General features: G+C 62.0%; 1 protein-coding gene across 7 annotated transcripts in view; it reads right to left on the bottom strand.

Annotated features, from left to right (window-relative positions):
• PLEC (plectin) overlaps positions 1 to 19117 on the bottom strand; it is a 56994-nt gene that overhangs the window by 7342 nt on the left and 30535 nt on the right. For 6 of the 7 annotated variants that reach the window (XM_023508338.1, XM_012813072.2, XM_012813073.2 and 3 more), the window contains exons 2-31: positions 15752 to 15813; positions 15323 to 15412; positions 14396 to 14473; positions 14221 to 14313; positions 13289 to 13455; positions 12673 to 12788; positions 12480 to 12586; positions 12284 to 12403; positions 12115 to 12210; positions 11836 to 11963; positions 11521 to 11614; positions 10688 to 10842; positions 10285 to 10603; positions 10125 to 10202; positions 9893 to 10054; positions 9610 to 9714; positions 9441 to 9536; positions 9075 to 9200; positions 8135 to 8287; positions 7892 to 8046; positions 7683 to 7809; positions 7396 to 7579; positions 7160 to 7317; positions 6866 to 7044; positions 5430 to 5568; positions 4986 to 5342; positions 4829 to 4912; positions 4542 to 4646; positions 4338 to 4436; positions 50 to 3430 (exon numbers count right to left, since the gene is read on the bottom strand). In XM_023508338.1, coding sequence (XP_023364106.1) covers positions 50 to 3430; positions 4338 to 4436; positions 4542 to 4646; positions 4829 to 4912; positions 4986 to 5342; positions 5430 to 5568; positions 6866 to 7044; positions 7160 to 7317; positions 7396 to 7579; positions 7683 to 7809; positions 7892 to 8046; positions 8135 to 8287; positions 9075 to 9200; positions 9441 to 9536; positions 9610 to 9714; positions 9893 to 10054; positions 10125 to 10202; positions 10285 to 10603; positions 10688 to 10842; positions 11521 to 11614; positions 11836 to 11963; positions 12115 to 12210; positions 12284 to 12403; positions 12480 to 12586; positions 12673 to 12788; positions 13289 to 13455; positions 14221 to 14313; positions 14396 to 14473; positions 15323 to 15412; positions 15752 to 15813 — 7313 coding nt within the window. Of the gene's footprint in view, positions 1 to 49; positions 3431 to 4337; positions 4437 to 4541; positions 4647 to 4828; positions 4913 to 4985; positions 5343 to 5429; positions 5569 to 6865; positions 7045 to 7159; positions 7318 to 7395; positions 7580 to 7682; positions 7810 to 7891; positions 8047 to 8134; positions 8288 to 9074; positions 9201 to 9440; positions 9537 to 9609; positions 9715 to 9892; positions 10055 to 10124; positions 10203 to 10284; positions 10604 to 10687; positions 10843 to 11520; positions 11615 to 11835; positions 11964 to 12114; positions 12211 to 12283; positions 12404 to 12479; positions 12587 to 12672; positions 12789 to 13288; positions 13456 to 14220; positions 14314 to 14395; positions 14474 to 15322; positions 15413 to 15751; positions 15814 to 16454; positions 16641 to 19117 lie in introns of those variants that run through there. The other variant, XM_003802301.3, reaches the window with a different exon arrangement.

Here is a 19117-nt window from a genome sequence, read left to right as displayed (position 1 = left end):
CCAGGGTAGATCCCCAGGCCCACCCACTGCATGGAGAGAGGGCCAGTACCTCCTCAGACTTGAGCTGCAGCAGTTTGGCCTCCTGCTTGAGCTTCTCCTTCTCACGCTCTAGTTCAGCAATGGCCTCCCGCAGGCGCTCAGCATCCCGGTCACTCTGCTGCCGTTGAATCTCAAGCGTCTGCACCAGTGTCACCTTCTCCTGCGTGGCGAGTTCTGTGCGGTGCAGCTTCTCACCAATCTCCTCCGCCTGCTTCCGGAAGCGCTGGGCATCCTCCTCTGCACGGGCTTGGGCCCGGCTCATCTCTGCCACGCGCAGCTTGAGGCGCTCGGCCTCAGCACTCATCTCCAGCTGCCGTTGCCGCTCTGCCTCTAGTGTCCGCTGGAAACCCTGTGTCTCCTGCTCCAGCTGCTGTGCCATCTGCTCCTTGTCCTCTTGCAGCCGCCGGGCCTGCTCCTGCGCAAGCTCCTTTTGTTGCTGCAGCAACTCGGCCTCGGCCTTAAGCCGCGTGGCCTCCTGTACTGCCTGCATCTTTTCCTTGAGCATCTTCTCAGCCAGGGTCCGCTGCTGTGCCAGGTCTTCCTCCGCCAGCTGCCGCAGTCGTGCAGCCTCCTGGGCTGCCACACTCAGCCGTGCAGCCTCCTCTGCCACCTGCTTCATCTTTTCAGCCTCCTCTTGCAAGAAACGCTGTGTGTTATCCTTATCACGCAGGATGAGTGCACGGTTCTCTGCCTCAATTCGAGCCTTGAGCTTGCCCAGCTCTTCCATCTGCACACGCAAGGAGAAGAGCTCCTCCTCCACCTGGCTGCGCTGGCGGGTAGCCTCTGTGGCCTCTGCCTTCAGCCGCTGCAGCTCCTCATCCAGGAGGTGCTTCTGGTGGTCGGTCTCCTCCAGCTGCAGTCGCAGTGTCGTCAGCTCCTGCTCCACCTGCGCCTTCTGTCGCAGCGTCTGCTCTGCAAACTTTTTGTGCTTCTCCATCTCTGCATCAGCTGCTTGCTTCTGCCGTAACGCTGCCTGCTCTGCCTGTGCCCGCCGCGCAGCCTCCTGCTCAGCCTCCTTGCGCAGCTTCTCTGCAGCTGCCTGCGCCTGGGCCTGGGCCTGGGCCTGCTCCTCTGCCAACTGCTTCTGCCGCTCAGCGTCTTCCACCTGCCGCCGGGACTGCGCCACCTCGCGCTCAGCCTGCTCCCGAGCTGCCTCTGCCTCCTCAGCAGCTCGCCGGGCAGCCTCAGCCTCGCAGCGCAGCCGCTCCAGCATGCTCTGCTCCTGCTGCAGCGTCTGCTGCAGCTCCTCCTCCTTCTGCTGCACCGCAAAGGCATGTGCCTTCTCTTCTGCCTGCAGTCGCTTCTGGGCAGCTTCCTGGGCCAGCTGCAGCTGCCGAGCCGACTCCTGCTCTGCTCGCTCACGCAGCCTCCGTGCCTCCTCCACCTTCGCTTTGAGCCGCTCAACTTCCTCCAGCGCAGCCCTGCGCTGCCGTGCGGCCTCCTCCTCAGCTGCTAGGCTCTTCTGCACACGTTCCTCAGCTTCGCGGCGCCGCTGTTCCTCCTCGGCTGCCAACTGCCGCTGCCGGGTGGCCTCCAGCTCGGCCTGCTCCTTGCTGCGCAGTGTGTCCTCTGCGTTGCTGCGGATACGCCCCAGCTCCAGCTCCAGCTCCGCCTTGCCAGCAGCTGCCTTCTCAAAGCTGGCTTTCAGTGCCAGGATCTCTTCCTCCACCTGCCGCCGTTGCCGCAGCGTGTCCTCGACCAGTCCCTTCTGCCGCTCCAGCTCGCTTTCTGAGGCCTTGCGCAGCTGGGCCAGGCGCTCCTCAATGTCAGCCTTGTGCTGCGCCGCTTGCTCCTCCAGCCGCCGCCGCTGGAAGGCCTCATCTTCTGCCAGCCGCCGCAGGCGCTCGTTCTCTGCCTCCTTCTCCTTGAGCGCGATCTCCGCCTCTGTCTTAAGCCGAGTGGCCTCGCTGATGGCAGCCAGCTTCTCAGCAAGCACTCGCTCTGCCTCTGCCCGCTGCCTGGTTGCGTCCTCCTCAGCCAGCTGCCGCTGCCGCTTGGCTTCCTCCGCTAGGGCGCGCAGACGAGCAGCCTCCTCCGCCAGCTCCCGGAAACGACTGGCCTCAGCCTCTAGTCTCTGCTTGGACTTCTCACTGGTGGAGCGGGACTCCTCCTCCGCCCGCGCCTTGCTGGCCAGTAGCACCTCCATCTCAGCCCGCACCTTGGCTAGCTCAGCCTCCAGCTCCTGGCGCTTCTGTGTGGCTGCAGCCACCTCACGCTGCAACCGGGTCAGTTCCTCCTCCAACAACTGCCGCTGCTGCTCCCCCTGTTCCGTCTCAGCCCGCAGCCGGATCAGCTCCTGCTCTGCGGCCAGTCTCTGCTGCGCGGTGCCCTCTGCCAGCTGCCGCTGTTTCTCCAGCTCCTGCTCGGCCAGCTCTCGCTGGCGCACAGCCTGCTCCTCCGCCTTGCCGCGCCGCCGTGCCTCACGCTCTGCTTCCTCCTTCTGCTTCTCTGCCTCAGCCTGTGCCAGGGTCTTTTGCTGTGCAACCTCCTCTGCCTGCAGCCGCAGCCGCAACGCCTCGTTGGCCTTCAGCTGCCAGCGCTCCAGCTCTCGCTCCGCCTCCTCCCGGGCACGCTCAGCCTCGGCCTGCTGCTGCGCCAGCCGCTCAGTCTCCTCCCGCAGCTGCGCCACCGTCACGTGCTCCTCCTGCAGCGTGCGCTCCAGCTGGGCTGTCTTCTCCGCGAAGGAGGCACGCTTGCTCTGCAGCTCCACCTCAGCGCTCCGCTGGGCCGTCTCCAGGGCCACCTGCACCTGGCGTGCCCGCTCTGCCTCAGCCTGTCGTAGCCGCCGGTCCGCCTCCTCCGCCTGCAGCCGCAGCTCCTCCAGTGCCTGCAAGGCCCGCTGCTTCTCTCGAGCCGCCTCAGCCTCCGCTTTCACGCGCAGGGCCAGCTCCACCTCTGCCTGCCGCTTCCGCTGGCTCTCGTCCTGCACCTGCTTCCGCAAACGCTCTGCCTCCTCCTGAGCCTGCCGCTTCTGAGCCTCTGCCTCCTCGGCCCGTGCCCGCAGTGCCTGCAGCTCCCCCTCGGCCCCGCTGCGCTGGCGCTCAGTGGCCTCCAGCTGCAGGCGCACCACACGGATCTCCTCCTCGATGCGCAGCCGGCTGCGCTCAGCTGCCTCTACCTGCCGGGCCTTGGCCTGGATCTCTGCCTCTGAGCTCTGCCGCACATGCTGCAGCTCCTCTTGGATACTGCGCTTCTGCTGCTGTGCATCCACTGCTGCCTCCTCACGCCGCACCGCCTCCTCCTGCATGCGCTGCTGTAGCTCCTGAGCCTCCTGCTCTGCCTGTGCCTTTGCCTTGGCGTGGGCCTCAGCCAGCTGCCTCTGCTTCTCCAGTGCAGCCTCCACCTCAGCCAGCCGCTCCCGCTCCTCTGCCCGCTGCTGCTCAGCCAGCCTCTGCGGCCGCGGCAGAGAGAGGAAGAGAACCAGAGAGAGCATGAGCACCGGGCAGGTGCCAGGTGTTCACAGGACACAGCACTGCCACGGCTGCTCAGGCATGTGTGATGTAGGGGATGAGACTGGCGGATGGCCTCAGCCTAGGAGACAGCGTGCACCCGCCCAGGGCACTTAGGTAGTGCACAGCTGGCCCACCGTGCTCACCCGCCTGGGGAAGGAGGCCTCCCCTCTTCCTGCAGACAGGCGACGGACACAGGGAGAGAGTGCCAGGGCAAAGCAGGAGGCTCACGGTGTCTGCGAGCTGCACCTTCCGCACAGCCCTGCCTGAGCTCTGCTGGACACTGGTGGGCCTGGCTCCCACCTCATGGCCCCTCTCCCCAGTCGTGGGCCATTCCTGAAGCCCAGAGGGGTGGCACAGCCAGAGTGGGGACAGCAGTACAGACCAGAGCCAGCTCAGAAGAGAACTCTTTAGCCAACAGCTCTAAGCAGAGAGGAGACAGGCCCACAGGAAGCCCAAACCACAGGACAGCTGGGAGGCAGGAACGAACTGGCCAGGTGGGCACCCCTCTCTGGCTGCCATGACCTAATGCCCCGCCAATTCTTCCCAGAGCAAAGGGCTGAGTGTGGAGACCGACACAGAATCCCTGGGAAGAATGACACAAGAGCCAGTGGGACGCAGGAGGAGGACGCATCAACAGAGGAGGAGGTGCCAGCCACTACAGGAATAGCAGCATAGCTCCAGGCCAAGGGGATACAGGCCACAGGTGAGGTCAGCTGGGATGGGCCATGCCAGGGGCAGGTGAGTGAGGAGCTGCAGTAACTGCTTTCAGGCGGCCCCTCCAGCCACACTTGTGGGCAAGTGTACAATGGTCTCCCGCCTCCCCAGCCCCACCAGACCTGACCATACCTCCTCCTCCTCCATGCGCCGCAGTGTCTCGCTGATGAACTTGATGTACTGGCTCGTGAGCGTGGTCAGCTCACTGTAGCGAGTGCGCAGGTCCACATACTGGGGGTGGAAGGTACAGCCAGGGTCAGCCCTGCTGAGAACCATACCCCAACAAGGCCCACCCAGCCTTTCACCTGGGCCAGGCTCAGCCCACTGCTAACCTACCTCCTGGATGACACTCTCTGACCCAGACTGGACCTTGGGCTTCTTGGCTGGAGAGGCTACTGGTTCAAGCTGTACCTTGTACGTGACCAGCTGGAGCTCATAGTCCTATAGACACACACCATGGTCAGCTACCAGCTCTGTCCCCCATTGCCCATGCCCAGCCTGCACACTGATACACAGACTTCCCGGTGTGGCCTAGGCTCAGGAGCACCAGAGTCCTAGGCCCACCTACCCAGCAAGCATCCCAGAACATAGGCTTCAGGCAGCGTGTCAGAAGGTGGGCTCACCTTGATGGCATTGATGTACTGCTTCGCGAACCTCTGACACTCCTCAACCTTCTCACCGTGTCGCTCGATCTCCTCCAAGAGGGCCTGTGGGGCAGGGCGGTCAGCACAGTGGCCCCGGAGTGTGCCCCACCACCCTGACCCAGCGACCCAGGCCCACCTTCTCTTGCCGCAGCTGCTCCCGCACAGCCCGGCTATCAGCCAGTGGCATGGCCTGGATCTGCTCTTGCCGCTGACGGGCATCCTGCAGCCAGGTGCCCAGCGGGTCCGCGCTCTCACGGTAGTAGCGCAACTGACGGCCCAGCTGTTCAAGCTCGCGCTGCCGCACCTCGATCTGGGCTAGCACAGCCTGCCAGCGCTCCACCAGCTGGGTGACCCGCTCCCGCCAGCGTTCCACCTCCACATCCCGCTCGCTGTGCTGCTGCTGCAGCCGCTCACCCACCTCCTGTGCACCCCGCAGCTCATCCCGCACAGCATCAAACACAGGCTGCTGTGCCTCTGCCTGGGCCCGTAGCTTCTGTTAAGGACCGGAGGGGAGGGTGCCGTTTCAGCTGGGCCCTGCTGTCCCCCCATCCCTGGTGAGGTGCCAGCCCTGTAATGGTACCTTCAGTGAAGCCTTAGTGGCCTCGAGCTCTGAGGGGGTGGCGGGCACAGCCTGGGCCTCCTTGAGTTGCTCCTCGTAGGCCTTGAGCACCTCCTCTGCCCCCTGTGTGCTGCGGATGACCAGGCTGATGGTCTTGAGCCTGGAGGAGAGAGTGGCTCAGACCTGGCTAGAAGGGGCCTGAGCATAGCCCAGGTGCCCCGCGCACACTGCATGCCTAGACAAACCCCAGGGTTTGGGGACCCCTGTGTTCATAAGCTTCAGGGAAAGAAATAGACACCAGGAGAAGGTGGTTGGGAGCCTCTGGGACATGGAGACACTTAAACTCCAGCCCGAAGACCAGGAGGCAAGTCATGTGGCTAGAACTGCAGACTCCAAGGCCCTGAGGCAGGTGGAACCCACTGGCTGGGTGCCCAGCATCCCAACACCCACAGAGCCTGGGGTGCACTTGTCAGCCTCCCAGCCCAAGACTGAGTGAGGGCGAACTCAGGCAGGAATGGCAATTGTACCCAATAGCACCATTTCTCTCAAACGTTGGTTAGTATTTGTGGGTAAAGGGTGGATGTACCATTTGCAAGATATTAGGAGCTTAAAAAATAATACATTAAAAATAAATGCCAGAGGCCCTGGAGGAGCAAGTCAGGAAGAAGACAGACAAGAGACCAGGTGGAGGGAGACTTCTCACTACTCTACGGAAAGTAGGTCCACATGGAGGCACTCTTTGTGCCTCTGAAGAACTGTGAAATAAACAGCAAAGGGCATAAGAGGCTCTGCAGCTGGGAGTAGGAGCAGGCAGGAGAAGGGAAAGCCCTGGGAGATACTAGGGAAGGTGCCCAGACAGACCTACCTCAGGGCACTAAGGGCCTCTGACCGCCCCCCCCACCCCCCAGCATCTCACCCACTTTTTCTACTCCCACCTACTGCTCTGTACTCACCTTCTACCAAGAAGCCCCCTTTATTGAGGCTGCCTATGCCCTGCTTGGAACCTCACAGCCCTCTCCCTCCAGGACTCCCAATGCTGGGGGCTGGTGTGGCACCTCTTTGGTGTTCCCTTCCCTCATGGGCACCTCCTTACTGTTCCCTCCCTGAGCCCCACTCCAGCTCCTGCCTGCCCTGGCTGTCCCCAAGTTCTCATGGGTTAGGATCCCCAGGTCTTGGCACCCTTAGTCCCTGACCTCAGGGAACAGCTCCCATGTCCTCTTCCCTCTCTCTCACACTCCATCCAATCATTAGTAAGCCCTAAGGGACCATCTCTGAAACATGTCAGGACTTGAACTCTTGCCACCTGCTGTCTCTGTGGCCATCTCCCATCCAGATCCCTCAACAGTTCCCAACTTAGCTGCCTTTGTCCCCTTGGTCCCTTCCTTCCTCTGCTCAGAAATTCTGCAGCCACAGTGCTCACCAGAGCCCAACCAGCCCCAGAAGGCAGATGCACTCACTTCTCCAGGTAGATGGCAGACAGGCTGCGCACCTGCTCCAGCTTGCCCAGGGTCAGCTCTAGCTCCGAGCGCAGAGTGGGGGCAGCTGGTGATGGCTTAGGCAGGGTGAAGATCTTCTCAGCCTCAACAGAGAGCTGGGTGACCCCCTTGCCCAGCCCCTCCAGCTCAGCTTGTGCTTTCTGCAGAGACCAAGCAAGGCAGTAGTGACCCCTGGGCCCAGCACTGCATACTTCGAAAACCCAGGAGGGAGGTGGGGCTGGCAAGGGACAGAGACGGGGTGGGGATGGCGCCTGCCTGCTGCTCGGTGATGCGCTGGGCACACTCCCGCGCTGGCTCTTTATCTAGTGGCAACCGCAGACGGTGCACAGTACGTGTCTCCCAGGCCTCCAGCTGCAGCCGGATGTTCTTGAGCTCCGAGATGCAGCGCTGACAGCGAGACTCTTCCTGCTCACCTGGAGGCACATCCCCATCACTCGGTGCCCAGCGCATCACTGGCCCTCCCGCCCAGCAAGGCCCTGTCCATCACATACCCTGCTCTAGGCTCTGCAGCAGCTGCTGGTAGTGTTGGCTACAGGAGGCATACTCGCGCTCAGCTATCAGCCGATCCTCAGGCCCGAAGCCACCAGCATCCTGGCTATCCCGCAGGAAGGCCTGGTAGTGCAGCTCCAGGCTGCGTAGGGCTTGGCGCTGTTCTTCTGGCTTCAGCATGCGGAACTGTGGACAGCACAGTGGCTGAGCACAGGGAACAGTAGGCTGGTGCGCGCAGGACACCAACACCCCTCTCCCACCCAGAACCCATGGCCACAGGCAGTCGTACCGTGGCAAGAGACCAGGAGCGGATGAGCTGCGTGTCACGGCTGAGGTTCTGCCATGCCAGTAGGCTCCTCATGTCCACATGCAGCTGGTGCCACAGTACAACAACGGCCTGGTGCTGTGCCTCTAGCCTGGCATGTCAGGACACAGTCAGGATATCTGGGGCCTACCTGCCACTCATCCCTTCCAACTGCTGGACCCCAGGCCACTTACCTACTGATAGCCTCCTGGGCCTCTTGGTTGGGTGGGGGCACAAAGAAGCACACAGAAGGCACAGCAGCCTCACTGCCAGAGCTGCTAAGCACCTTCCAGTGGGACGGCTGTGCAGGGCCTACCAGCTGGCACTCGTCACCCTTATGCACGGTCACCTGGGATGGTCAGAATCTGTGACCATGTGGCCACACTGTGCCCTGCCTGGCCACACCCCTCCCATGGTAGCCCTGGCCCAGCCCGCACCTCCACCTGCTTGTAGTCACACACAGCCAGCAGGGGCACACGGCCCCGCACGGGGTGGGCTGGGTTGCGGGGCTTCAGCTGCACGATGGCCTTGGCTCGCTTGGCCAGGCCTGAGAGGTGGCCTTTGTACTCATTCAACTGCTCCTTCTCATCCTGTGGGGGAAGGGCAGCTCAGGTCAACAGGCCAGCGTCCAGACACAGGTATGTCCGTGTGAGGGCCATGAGAGCCCACAGGGACCAGATTGTTGAGCCTTCCTGGTGCTCCCAGGGGGAGGGGGGTACAGGAGTCAGCAGGTCCAGTTGACTCTACCCACTCTCCTTTCCTGACCAGGACTGGGTACCCTCCTGCACCCCCAGGTGCCCTCCTGTGCCCCCAGCCACCCACCATGTCTTCCAGGACAGGGGTGTGGCCTGGCTCCATGCCATCCCCTACAGTGTCCTCTCCCCTCTATCTCCCTTGGGGTGGCACCTATCCAACCCCTCTATACAGAGCAAAATTTACGAAGGGCTGTAGAGGCTGAGTCATATCTACCTGGAGCTGCCCACACCTCTCCTACCCTCTCCCAGCCCTTACTGACTGCATCAACCCATCCAATGTCTCAGTCTCATCCCTTCTTTTCTCCATCAATCCCCACTGAGTGTGATCTGCCCTCGGGTTGATTCATCACCCCTCCCCTGCAGACACCCAGGGCACTGCCCAGCAGCCACTTGGCTCTCGGTGTCGACAGACTAAGCCTGCTGCAGGCCATAGCACTGGTACACTCACCTAAGGCGAGCGGATGGGCAACAGCAGCAGGCTTTAGCCTCAGTTTGCTCTGTGGGCTCCATAGGTGGGGCTCATGCCACCTCCAGCCAGCCAGCTCCCTATACATCTCCCCTGCTCAGTGGCCCTTATGCCCCGACTGTGCCTCCCCAAGCCCTGCCCAGACCCCTGCCTCACCTGGACGTCCTGCAGTAGGTCCTCGAGCCGGGTGACGGTGATGGAGCGATCACAGCTGTACTTCCTGCGCAGCGTGTCCTGCAGCTTCTGCAGCTGCTCCTCAGCTTCCCGCACATCTGAGAAGAACTAGGGGGCAGGAGGGGTCATGCCAGACTGTCCGGACCAAGAGCTCCAGGCCAGGGCTACCTGGCACAGGCCTAAGAGGCGAGGGCAACAGAGCCCCAGGCCCAGTTAGACAGAGTGCAAGAAGTGGCTGTCACTGTCTGGACACACAAGAGGCTGCTGGTCAGGCCCACACATCTGCCACAGGGGCCAGGGAGCCCTCCAAGGCTGCAGCTGAGCTCCTGGGCCGACCCCTGTCCTCACCTGGAAGTAGGCAGTGTTCTCCTTCAGATGAGCCTCGATGCAGCAACACAGCTGCAGCATCCAGCTCCACTGGGTCTGCAGGGCGGCCTGAAAGGACTGCAAGATGGCAAGGCCCATAAGGTCCCGTCCTGCCCCCAGGGCCCAGGGGTCCCCATGGCCCTGTTCCTACCTCCACTGTGGGCCGAGCAGGGTGGTCGTCCCGCAGCAGCCGGTCGGCGGTGTTCTGGATGTCCTTGATCTTCTTTTCCTTCAGCTCCAGCTCACGCATCAGGGCCTGGTACGAGGGCAAAGGGTCTCAGAGATGGGCCAGGCTGTGCCGGGACCTGTCAGTCTCCCAGTGAACTCGATTTGAGGAGCCGGGAGCTGCACCTGAGCAGCTATCAGCTATTCCCACCCATGGGGGACCACCCTTGGCACAGCGGGGCGGGCACAGGGCAGCGCAGGTGGCTCACCGAGTAGCTCTCCTTCTTGGCGGCCATGTTGGTGTTGCGCTCGCTCCAGTCGAAGCCCACCTCCTCCTCTTCCTTCTCGCTCAGCCACATCAGCTCCTTGGTGGCAGCCACCACAAAGTTGTGCAGGCTTTCCAGGGACCTGAGGCGGGCCTTGGAGGAGTTCTGTGGGTGGGCAGGGCCAGGTCAGCAGGCTGTAGCCTCCTTGCCCCTCACCCTACCAGCTGCCACTCACCAGCAACTTGGCGTAATGCAGGTCCAGCCGGCCCAGGCAGTCACGGTAGGCGGCCCGGGTGGCAGGGGAAAGCTGGACCTGCAAGAGACGAGAGGGGTCAGGCCCATGGTGGCCTGGGCGCAGCCTCCCACCCACTGCTCACCCCATGGGCGTCACTTGCCTCGTCACTCCGCGCCCGCTCAATCTTGGCCCGGAATTCCTCGATGGATTGGTGCAGACCACGGTGGCCACCCAGCTGCGCCTCCACACTGGGCAGGTCCACTCCCCACTCAGCACCATCCACCCGGCGCTGGTTCTCCTCCACCCACGCCAGCAAGTCCTGCAGGTAGCGCAGGGTAGAGTCCTCGAGCTCAGGGCGCCTCTGCACACTCTGCAGAGTCACCTGGGTCACCTGGGCCACAGGGGCAGTCACGCCTGCCTTCAGCCGGAGGTTGTACTCAGTGCGGATGGCCACCAGGCGCTCGTGCAGGCGGTACACCCTGAGGCAGAGGCGGGGAGGGCATCAGCCACACCCCAGGCTGCCTGTACCCAGGAGGCCCAGGGAGTGGCGAAAAGGGCCCCACCTGCGGTACATCTGCTCTCCCTGTGGGTGCCGTCCGTCCTTGAGCGTCTGCACATCATTGAACAGCAGCCGGATCATGCTGTCTGCCTTGTCCAGGTCCCGTTCTACCTCCCCTGCTCGCTGTGGCACTTTACCTGCAGTCAGCAGCCGGACATCCTACAAGGTGGTCATCTGTGAGTCAGAGCCCAGCTGACCGACCTTCTGACCTCACAAGAACCTCAGCCAAGGCAGCTAACCTTGCCCACTTGCCTAGCCCAAGACCTAGGCCTCAGTTGACTCACTGCCCCCAGATCCCTGCACTTGCCCTGCCCTCCTGTTACCCTACACCCATCTCTCTGACACGAACTACTGGCTAAATCTACCCGCTAACTTTCTCAAGGATTGCTAGCTGTCTATGGAATTGAGATCAAGTCCAAAAGAACTGTGCTAAGTCCAAGGACCAAGGCACCTTGCAGCCATGTCTGTGGATTCCTTCCTCCTCCAACAAACTCCTGCCAGGCCACACGGCCCCATACCTCTGGGTTCCCAAGAGTACTCAGCAGCAGAGGGTATAGGTCCCTCCCCATCAACCCCTCCCTATCAGCCCCAGCAGCCACTGTGCTGGAAAAGGCCTGGCAGAGGCTGGGCAGCCTCTCGGCATCATGCTTGGTGCCCAGAAGTCAACTCTCCCCAAAGCGTGTGGTTAAGAGTTGGCTGCACACCAAGAGGGAGGTGCCAGGCAGGCTTCCCCAGAGCCTGCCCTGCCTGGCTGGGGGTGGCAGGCTGCAGGCTGTGGCTCCCAGCCTCCCTCCAGCCTCCCTCCCTCCCAGTCCCTGCCCCTCCCCACCCCCTCACCGACTGTAGCAGGGCGTCGGCCTGGTTCAGCTGCTCCTCACAGAGTCCAGCCTCCATCTGCAACTTGCTCACTATGCGCTGAAGGCACTCCAGCCTGTAACCCAAGGCACCCAGGGACCCACTTGTCAGCCGGGTCAGCCACCACCCTCCCTGGCCACAGAGCTCAGCTCCCCTCCTGCTCCAGGCTTCTGACCCTCAGGTTAGCAGGAGCTCAGTTCCCGGCCTAGGGGGGTTTCCTCTCCAGGCAGTGACTCACCCTCGGGTGGCTCCCGGCTACCACAGGGCCCCACCCTCAGCCTCCCCCACCCCGCCCACCTCTCAAACTCGCTGCGGAGCTGCTTCTCCCTCTCCAGGATGGCCACGTGCAGCCGGCCCCACTCCTTCTCAACATCCAATGGGTGGTAGCCAGGGGGTACCTTGAGCTGGCCGGCTTGCACTGCAGCCTGTGGGCAGGGCTGAGCTCAGGCTTAAGATTGCCAGGGGTAGGGAGCTGGGCCTTCCGGCCCCCCAAACCACCAGACCCAAAACAGCCCCCCAGGACATCCCTGACCTTGCTAGGGGATACCCTTGACCTCCCTTGGGGGCACTCCTCACCTCCAGAGACTGGAAGACACCCTTAGACCGGTTCTTATCTGCCTCCTTGGCGGGAAGCTCCGTCTCCTTAAACTTTAAGAACTGGCACCACAAGATCTGTGGGCACAGGGGTGTCAGCACCACACCTCGCCCCAGGGCAAGGAGGATCCTGGTGCCATCGCCCACCCACCTCAATCTCCTCGAAGCTGGAGGGGAACTTTCGCTCCTCAAAGGCTGCAATGTGGTGCCGGATCCACTGCAGCAACAGCATCACCAGCTCCCGGTACTCCTGCCAGCGCAGCTGTAGCTCCTGTGAGACCATGCACAAGCATCCATCAGCGGCCACCCAGGCATGAGGCCCACCTGCCTCCAGGCCCACTACTCACATTGGCCCGCACCCCGTCCTGTGCGTCCGGCACACGGGGCATGGCATCATACAGGGATGAGACGTAGGTGATGATGGACTTCTCGTCGGGCTGAGGCACATCCACATCTGTGGGACAGGGCGGGTCAGAGGAGTCTCTAGTCCCTCAGTCGGGGGTGGGGGTGGGCAGGCAGGGAAGGGTTAGAGGCACGCACCCTCTGGGTCCAAGAGCCTTGTCACTCCCAGGTCCCGCTCTGCCACGGAGAAGGCCTGGTCCAGGTTCTCTAGGTTGCTCTGCCGGTATACCTTATTCATGTCAATGAGCATGGGCCTGCAGAATGATGGGTGGGTAGGGTGGGATGGGGCAGCAGGCCCATGCAGCAGGGTTGCAGGCAGTATCCTCCACACCCCAGCAACCACAGGCCCAGCCTACACTCCCCCTGAACAATGCACTCCCACTCCACCGATGCCCCAGATTTGCATGCTGTAACAGACCCAAACAAACCTCACTGTCCCCACCCCAGGAGCCCAGGTGCCTGCAGCAGACATGGCACAGGCCCAGTGTACTGAGCCAGGACCCTTCTGAGCTGTCCACATGGCGCAGTTACTTGTGGCTGTGAGAAGTAGGGCCTGTGGCCTCAAGGAGGCAGGGGTGCTTCAGAAGGGCCTGCTGGTGGGGCTAGGTGCCAGGGTGGGGCTAAGCCCTGCTGGTATACACTACCCAGAGGCGTCTGGCACTCACCCTCCCCGCCCTGACTTGTCTGAAGTTGCCCAGCTGAGGTGTCCTGGGGTGCCTGGCCCACAGCCTCCCCAGTCTCCAGTACCACATACTTGTGCCGATGGATGATAGCGTTGAAGAGGCGGCCATCACGCCAGCTGGAAGTAAAGTTGTCACAGCGCAGGCCCTGGTAGCCTTCCACCATCCGCTGAGACCAGAGCAGCAGCTTCTCCTTGGCTGTCATGTCCTCTGACTGCCCACTCACCTGGATGTCAGAGATCTGCCCCACATGGTGGGAGGTGGTGCGTCAGCCTGGGCTGCTGGCCTGGCCAGCACCCACAACCACTTGCATAAGGGCAGGTGGCTTAGCACCCCAACTGGACCACACAGGCCAGGGCCCCCCTGGGAGCCACTAGGACCACAAGCCCAGGCCACTCCAGCCAGCCAGTAAGGCTGAGCCCCAGGCCCTCCGTGGCAGGTGCCCTGGGCTCCCTTTGGCTAAGGAGGCTTAGGTGTATCCTGTACCCACACAGGTGGTAGAGACTGGGTGCAAGAAGAGCAGGTGCAGACCCTTAGTGCTGGCCCAAAATGCTCAAACCTAGGAAAGCCCCTCTCTGTTTGTGGGGGTGAACCCCTGGGGGCTGTGCATGGCACGTGGGCCCGGCAGCCTGCCTGCCTATGTGACTCAGCTACCGTGCCAGCCATGCTCTGCCTGCCCAGCTCTCAGATTTGTGGCTTCCTGTGTGGCCAGAACAAGCTTCGGGTGAGTCAGCTGGTGCAGCCTATGGAGCTCCAGAAGGTTCCCCAGGCAGGCAGCAGTGAGCACATTCCTGCATGGGGAGGCTCTACAGGCCCTGCCCAGCCAGGGCCAGAGGGCGCATAATAGGCCTTGGAGGGAGGCCGAGGCCCACAGGCCACGAAGCGAGCTCAGAGGCAGGGCTGGCAGGACCGCTCCCAGGTGCTACTGCACCCAGGGCACCATAGGCCAGCCCAGCAGCCAGGTAGCCCCCCACAACCTGGAGATTCTCAAGTGTGACTATTCTACCTGGAAGTGCAGAATAATCGTCCAGATCAGGCCGAGAGTCAGCTTGGGGTTGCCGTCAGCAATGTCATCATTCCTGATGTTCACCAACTTTACCTATAAATGAGCAGCTCTCAGCTGTGCCCCACAGGGCTAACCTGGCTTGGTGAGAGGCCTGGGGTCAGGTGGGCAGCCTTACCTGGCGGTGTCGGAGGTAATCCAGGGCAATCTGGACGTTCTGCAGCTTGTGGAAGCGCATCCTCCCCTTCTCTCGGGGCTGTGAGAGGAGGTGTGGCATGGTCAGTGTCCACACAGCAACTGCAGTTCCAGGGCCCACCCCTTGCTATAGTTCCCAAGGCAACTATAGCAAGTAAGACAAGGGTCTTCCCCAGCACACCCTCTCCCAGCTGGGCAAAGGACGCCAGCCCAGGGGCCAGGCTAGGCCCAGGAAGGTATTGGGAAGTCCAGCAACACAAACTGTGGATAGGAAGGAAGGATGGTTGGAGGAGACATAGTCAGGAAATTTCAGGTGGAGGGCAGTGGTGGTTTGGGGGGGGAGTTCCTCCTACCCGCTGCTGTAGCCACAGCAGCTACTGGTGGGTCCCAGGCCCAACCCTAGGCAGCACGCAGATAGCCTGGTACATAGCCATCTGCCCCCCTCAAGGGCCAGGTGCGGCTGTTGGCCCCAGGTGAGCTGGGCTCCACGGTCTCGGGGAGCCCACGTGCTGCCACGGCCAGCATACACAACCACTCACCAGGCGCAAGCTCCTGATTACGTCCCGCTCCCTCGGCTGCCCAGCCAGAGCAGGGCAAGGGGTAAAGAGCAGAGGTCAAGGATCAGAGTCCAAGCAGCAGAGAAACCAAAGCAGAGCAGAGCATGAGGTTACTGTGTTAGGGCTCTGGAGTGGAGGGCAGGAGAGCCAGAGTGGCCCAAGGCACAGGGGTCATGGCCACTCCCAGGCTGGGCCCTCAGCTGCAATGCCCTGACACTCTGGACAGGAAGGCACAGTGGGGGCAGAAAAGGCAGGAAGGAATGAGCTGGATATAGGATGGGCAGTCGGAACAGGTCCCAAGGAGGGAAGATAGGCAGGGCAGTCCAGGTAGAAGAGAAGAGGGGCACACATACCAGACTGTCCCCCGAGAGGACCTCCAGCAAGGAGATGAGGTTGTGGCCATCTCGGAGGTCTTCGTACAGGTCACTGATATGCCTCTGGGCCTGTGGGGACAGCAGGAGCTGGGCTGGCCATAGATCCCCTCAGCCACCAACAGGCCCTGGAGGCCAGAGCCCAGAGCTGGGCACTGAACTCAGAGAGGAAGAGGTGGGGTCTGAGTCCCTTGGGGCATGGAGCATGGCCCTAAGGAGGCACCTACCTCTGCCCTCCAGTGCTATGGAGAGGTCAGGAGAGACCAGGAAAAGTAAGAGGAGGAAAGAGACGGGAGCGAGCATGGAGAGGAGAGAGGACAGAAACGACAGGTTTCAGAGATGAAAGGTGAGCCTGCCCCACCCACAGCCGCCTCCTCCCATGCCCACAGCTCCCAGGCACATGCTGCTCACCTTGATGAGGTGCTTGTTGACCCACTTGGTGAAGGTTTTCTTCTGCACACGGTCCCGCTCATCTGGAGAAGACAAGGACAGTTCACCCAGGGCCTAGGAGAAGCCCAAAGAGGCCCCCAGAGGTGACCATTGTGCAGACACAGAGGACTGGCTAGCCCAATGGAGGCTGAGGAGGTCCCCAAAGCCTCCCAAAGATTACACAGTAACCGAGCCCTCCCCTTGGCCTGCAGTCCTGTCAGAACAGCAGAGATCCCAGTGCCCGGCCAGCCCAGCCCAGCCCTGGTTCAGGTGGGAGCTCATTGCTCAATCCCCCCACTGTCTCCCTGCAGAGAGGAAAAGGGTCCAGCAGACAAGTCCTGGCTTGCTCCAGCATATAATGCCCCTAAGGTAATGGCAAAGGCACGACTGAGCCAGGGCCCTGGTTCAGACAGGATATCTGGGGGAAGCTATGTCCTGACAAGGCAGTGGGCCTTCTCCAGGGCATGGAGAGCACTTCTCCTGACCTGGGCCTACCAATGAGCCACAAACACCCTTGCCAGCCTTGTGGATGCCGGGCAGCCCGATCCGTGCTAGGCAAGGGTGGCCAACTTCCCCCACCCCCCTGGTGCCAAGGCTTCCTGCCACAGGAAGCGGCTACAGCCACGGAGGCCCGCCCTACAACGCAGGGAATGCCCGCTGACTTTCTTGCCCCCTGCCCTACTACCTTTTTTGCCCTCTGAGGCTCTGAGCACAGCCAGGTAGAGGTTGTCCTCAGAGCTGGTCCTCTTGCGACCCAGGCCCTCGGGCTCAGGCACACGGAGCTGATGCTGAGACATGGTGCTGCCCTGCCCCTCTGCGGCCCTGTCCCTCAACCTTCAGTGCTGGGCTGCCCCGAGTGGCACACAGGGAGCTGAAGGCTGGTGGCTGCACGGGGTGACCCCTCACACAGCCAGCTCAGAGTCTGTGGAAGCTCCCCGCCTGCCGTGTGCCCCGTTTGCCCCAGCCGGCAGCTGCCCCGCCCCGGAGCCCCACCCTGCTGCCAGAGAGGAGTGTCCCAGCGGGAAGGAGGAAGGCAGCTCCTCCCCCACAGCCACACCCTCAGCTGCCAGAAACAGGAACCGGTGGTTTCCTCACTCAGCAAGCCCACCACAGCCACCACAGGGATGGCACCTGGGAAGACAGGAGCACCTGGCACAGACTGGTGCCAGAAGCCAGGAGCGCACAAGAACACACGCCAACCCCACTGCCACCCAGAAGACTCTTCTCAGGACCGGTGTCTGACCATGGCTGGGGCCAGGCTCCAAGGCCACACCTCTCTGCAGAGAACACTCCCAGGCTGCAGTCTGGGCTACCCCTTCAGCCTATCCACCCTCCCTCTGGGGTCCGACTTCACAAGGGATTTCCTGAACTAGTACAACACAACTAAACTGCCTATGGAACCAGGCCCCACCCTGCAGCCCTACTCCTGCCAGGCACCTCCTGCAACCAGGCCTGGCCCCTCCCAGCTACCCACCAGGCGCACCCTGGAATAGGACCTGATTTCCAGCCCACCCCAAGCCCAGCAGAACCAGCAGCAGGCCTGGGGCAGGGGCACATAGCTGAGCGCTGACTCACAGAGGCTGAACTGCAGTGGGAGCAGAGCTGCAAGGGCACTTCCCCAGGTGGGGGGGTGGAGGCAGCCAGTGAGTCAGGGGGGCCCAAGCACCATGACTCACTGGAAAGGAAGCCACACCTGGGGCAGGACGTGGGGGCTGCCTGCAGTCGGGTGGGGCTTGTAGATAACAGCTGCTCAGGGCTGTAAAAGTGGAAGACCTGGGCAAAGGGCACCAGTGACTGATGGGCCAGCCCTGGTGGGGCCTCTGGCTCCCTCAGGTCTGTGGCCAATGGCCAACATCTGGGACTGCCCAACTCGCCCGACCACCATAGGAAAGAATGCACCACCCTGAACCACAAGAATTTTCCAGGCTGTGTATCAGGCTTGATGTGATCCAGCTGTGGGCTGCTGAAGACCCACCCCCAGTGCCTCCAAGCCTCTGCCTCTGGTCCCATCCCACCCCTACTGCTCCTGCTGGCCATGAGAGGGCGCCCAAAGTCCCAGGGGTGGAGAGTGCTCAAGCCAGAGAGGTGATTAAGGCTTCATCCCACGCCTCAGTGCACAGCCAGCCCTCAGGGCTGTGCTACCCCACCTCTGAAGATTCCCCTTTCACAAGCCTGGACTCTAAGCCTGGCCTGACATGCCTGGAGGACCGTCTTGCTCTGTGCCCTGGGCAGCCCAGTCACCCAACCCCTACCAGACACCAGTTCATCCCCCCTCAAATCTCACCCCACTTTAGCCACTATTCCCAGGAAAATGTGCCCCAGAACACCTCATGCTCATGCCCGCCTGGCTCCCAGGGTTGGAGCAGTAGAAGCCTACCCGCCTCTCCAGGGGACCCAGCAGTGACAGGAGATGGCTACCGTGCCAGAGGGAGCTGCCATTCTGCCAAGGGGAAAACTCTGCAGACTCCTGGGAATGTGGGTAGGAGACTCTAGGAACTGCTCCAACCTGAAGGAACCTGGGCCTAAGATCTGAGAGGCCTGTGGGGTGCCCCAGGCCACAGCCAAGCCCTTTCTCCAGACTCCAAGGATGTTGCTTGGGCAGGGCTGGGGTCCCACCTCCCCAAGCCCAGCTCCATCTTCCCTCCCCAGTCCATCCCTTTCAGACCTAGTAACTGATAGGCAAATGTTACTGACAGGCCATGTCCCCTTCTCAAAGGCTGCTGCACACCTTGCCTCGCCTTCCTACCTCTCTGACACCCCCAGCACTGCTGCTCCTGCAATCTGACTCCCATTCTGTCCAGGCAGCTGCCCACGGCCCTCTGAAGAGAAGGAGCCTCCTTCACTTTTTTTTTTTTTTTTTTGCAGATTTTGGTTGGGGCTGGGTTTGAACCCGCCACCTCTGGTATATGGGGCTGGCGCTCTACTCCTTTGAGCTACAGCCTCCCCCACCTTTTTTATAGATGTGGAAACTAAAGCTTGAGGCCCACAGCGAGTGAAGGTGGCCCTGGGAGGGAAACGCCCAAGACTAGGATGGAATCCGGTTGGCCTTAGCGCCTGCCTCCCTCCTACCCTCCCTTGCGTCCTGCAAATGCCTGGCTAGAGACCAAGGCCAAAGCCTAGGTTGGCACGGAGCAGCTGGGGGAGGGGCACTGGCCCTCCCCCTCCCCAAGAGACACACTGGTGGGCCAGGACATAACCAGGCCTCATTCCCCAGGTGCTTCCGGGCTGGAGGCGGAGGCGGGGCTGCACCTGGGCCAGGTACCACCCCCATCCCAGGCTAGGCAACAGTTTCCAGCAGAGACCCATTCCCTCCCAAGTGAGAGCCAGAGCCTGTCCAGCGCCACCAAC

Source organism: Otolemur garnettii, unplaced genomic scaffold (assembly GCF_000181295.1).
Source record: "Otolemur garnettii isolate 467f Iridium unplaced genomic scaffold, OtoGar3 scaffold00245, whole genome shotgun sequence".
In the NCBI taxonomy this organism is placed as follows: domain Eukaryota; kingdom Metazoa; phylum Chordata; class Mammalia; order Primates; family Galagidae; genus Otolemur; species Otolemur garnettii.
This window is presented reverse-complemented; position numbering and strand designations above follow the sequence as displayed.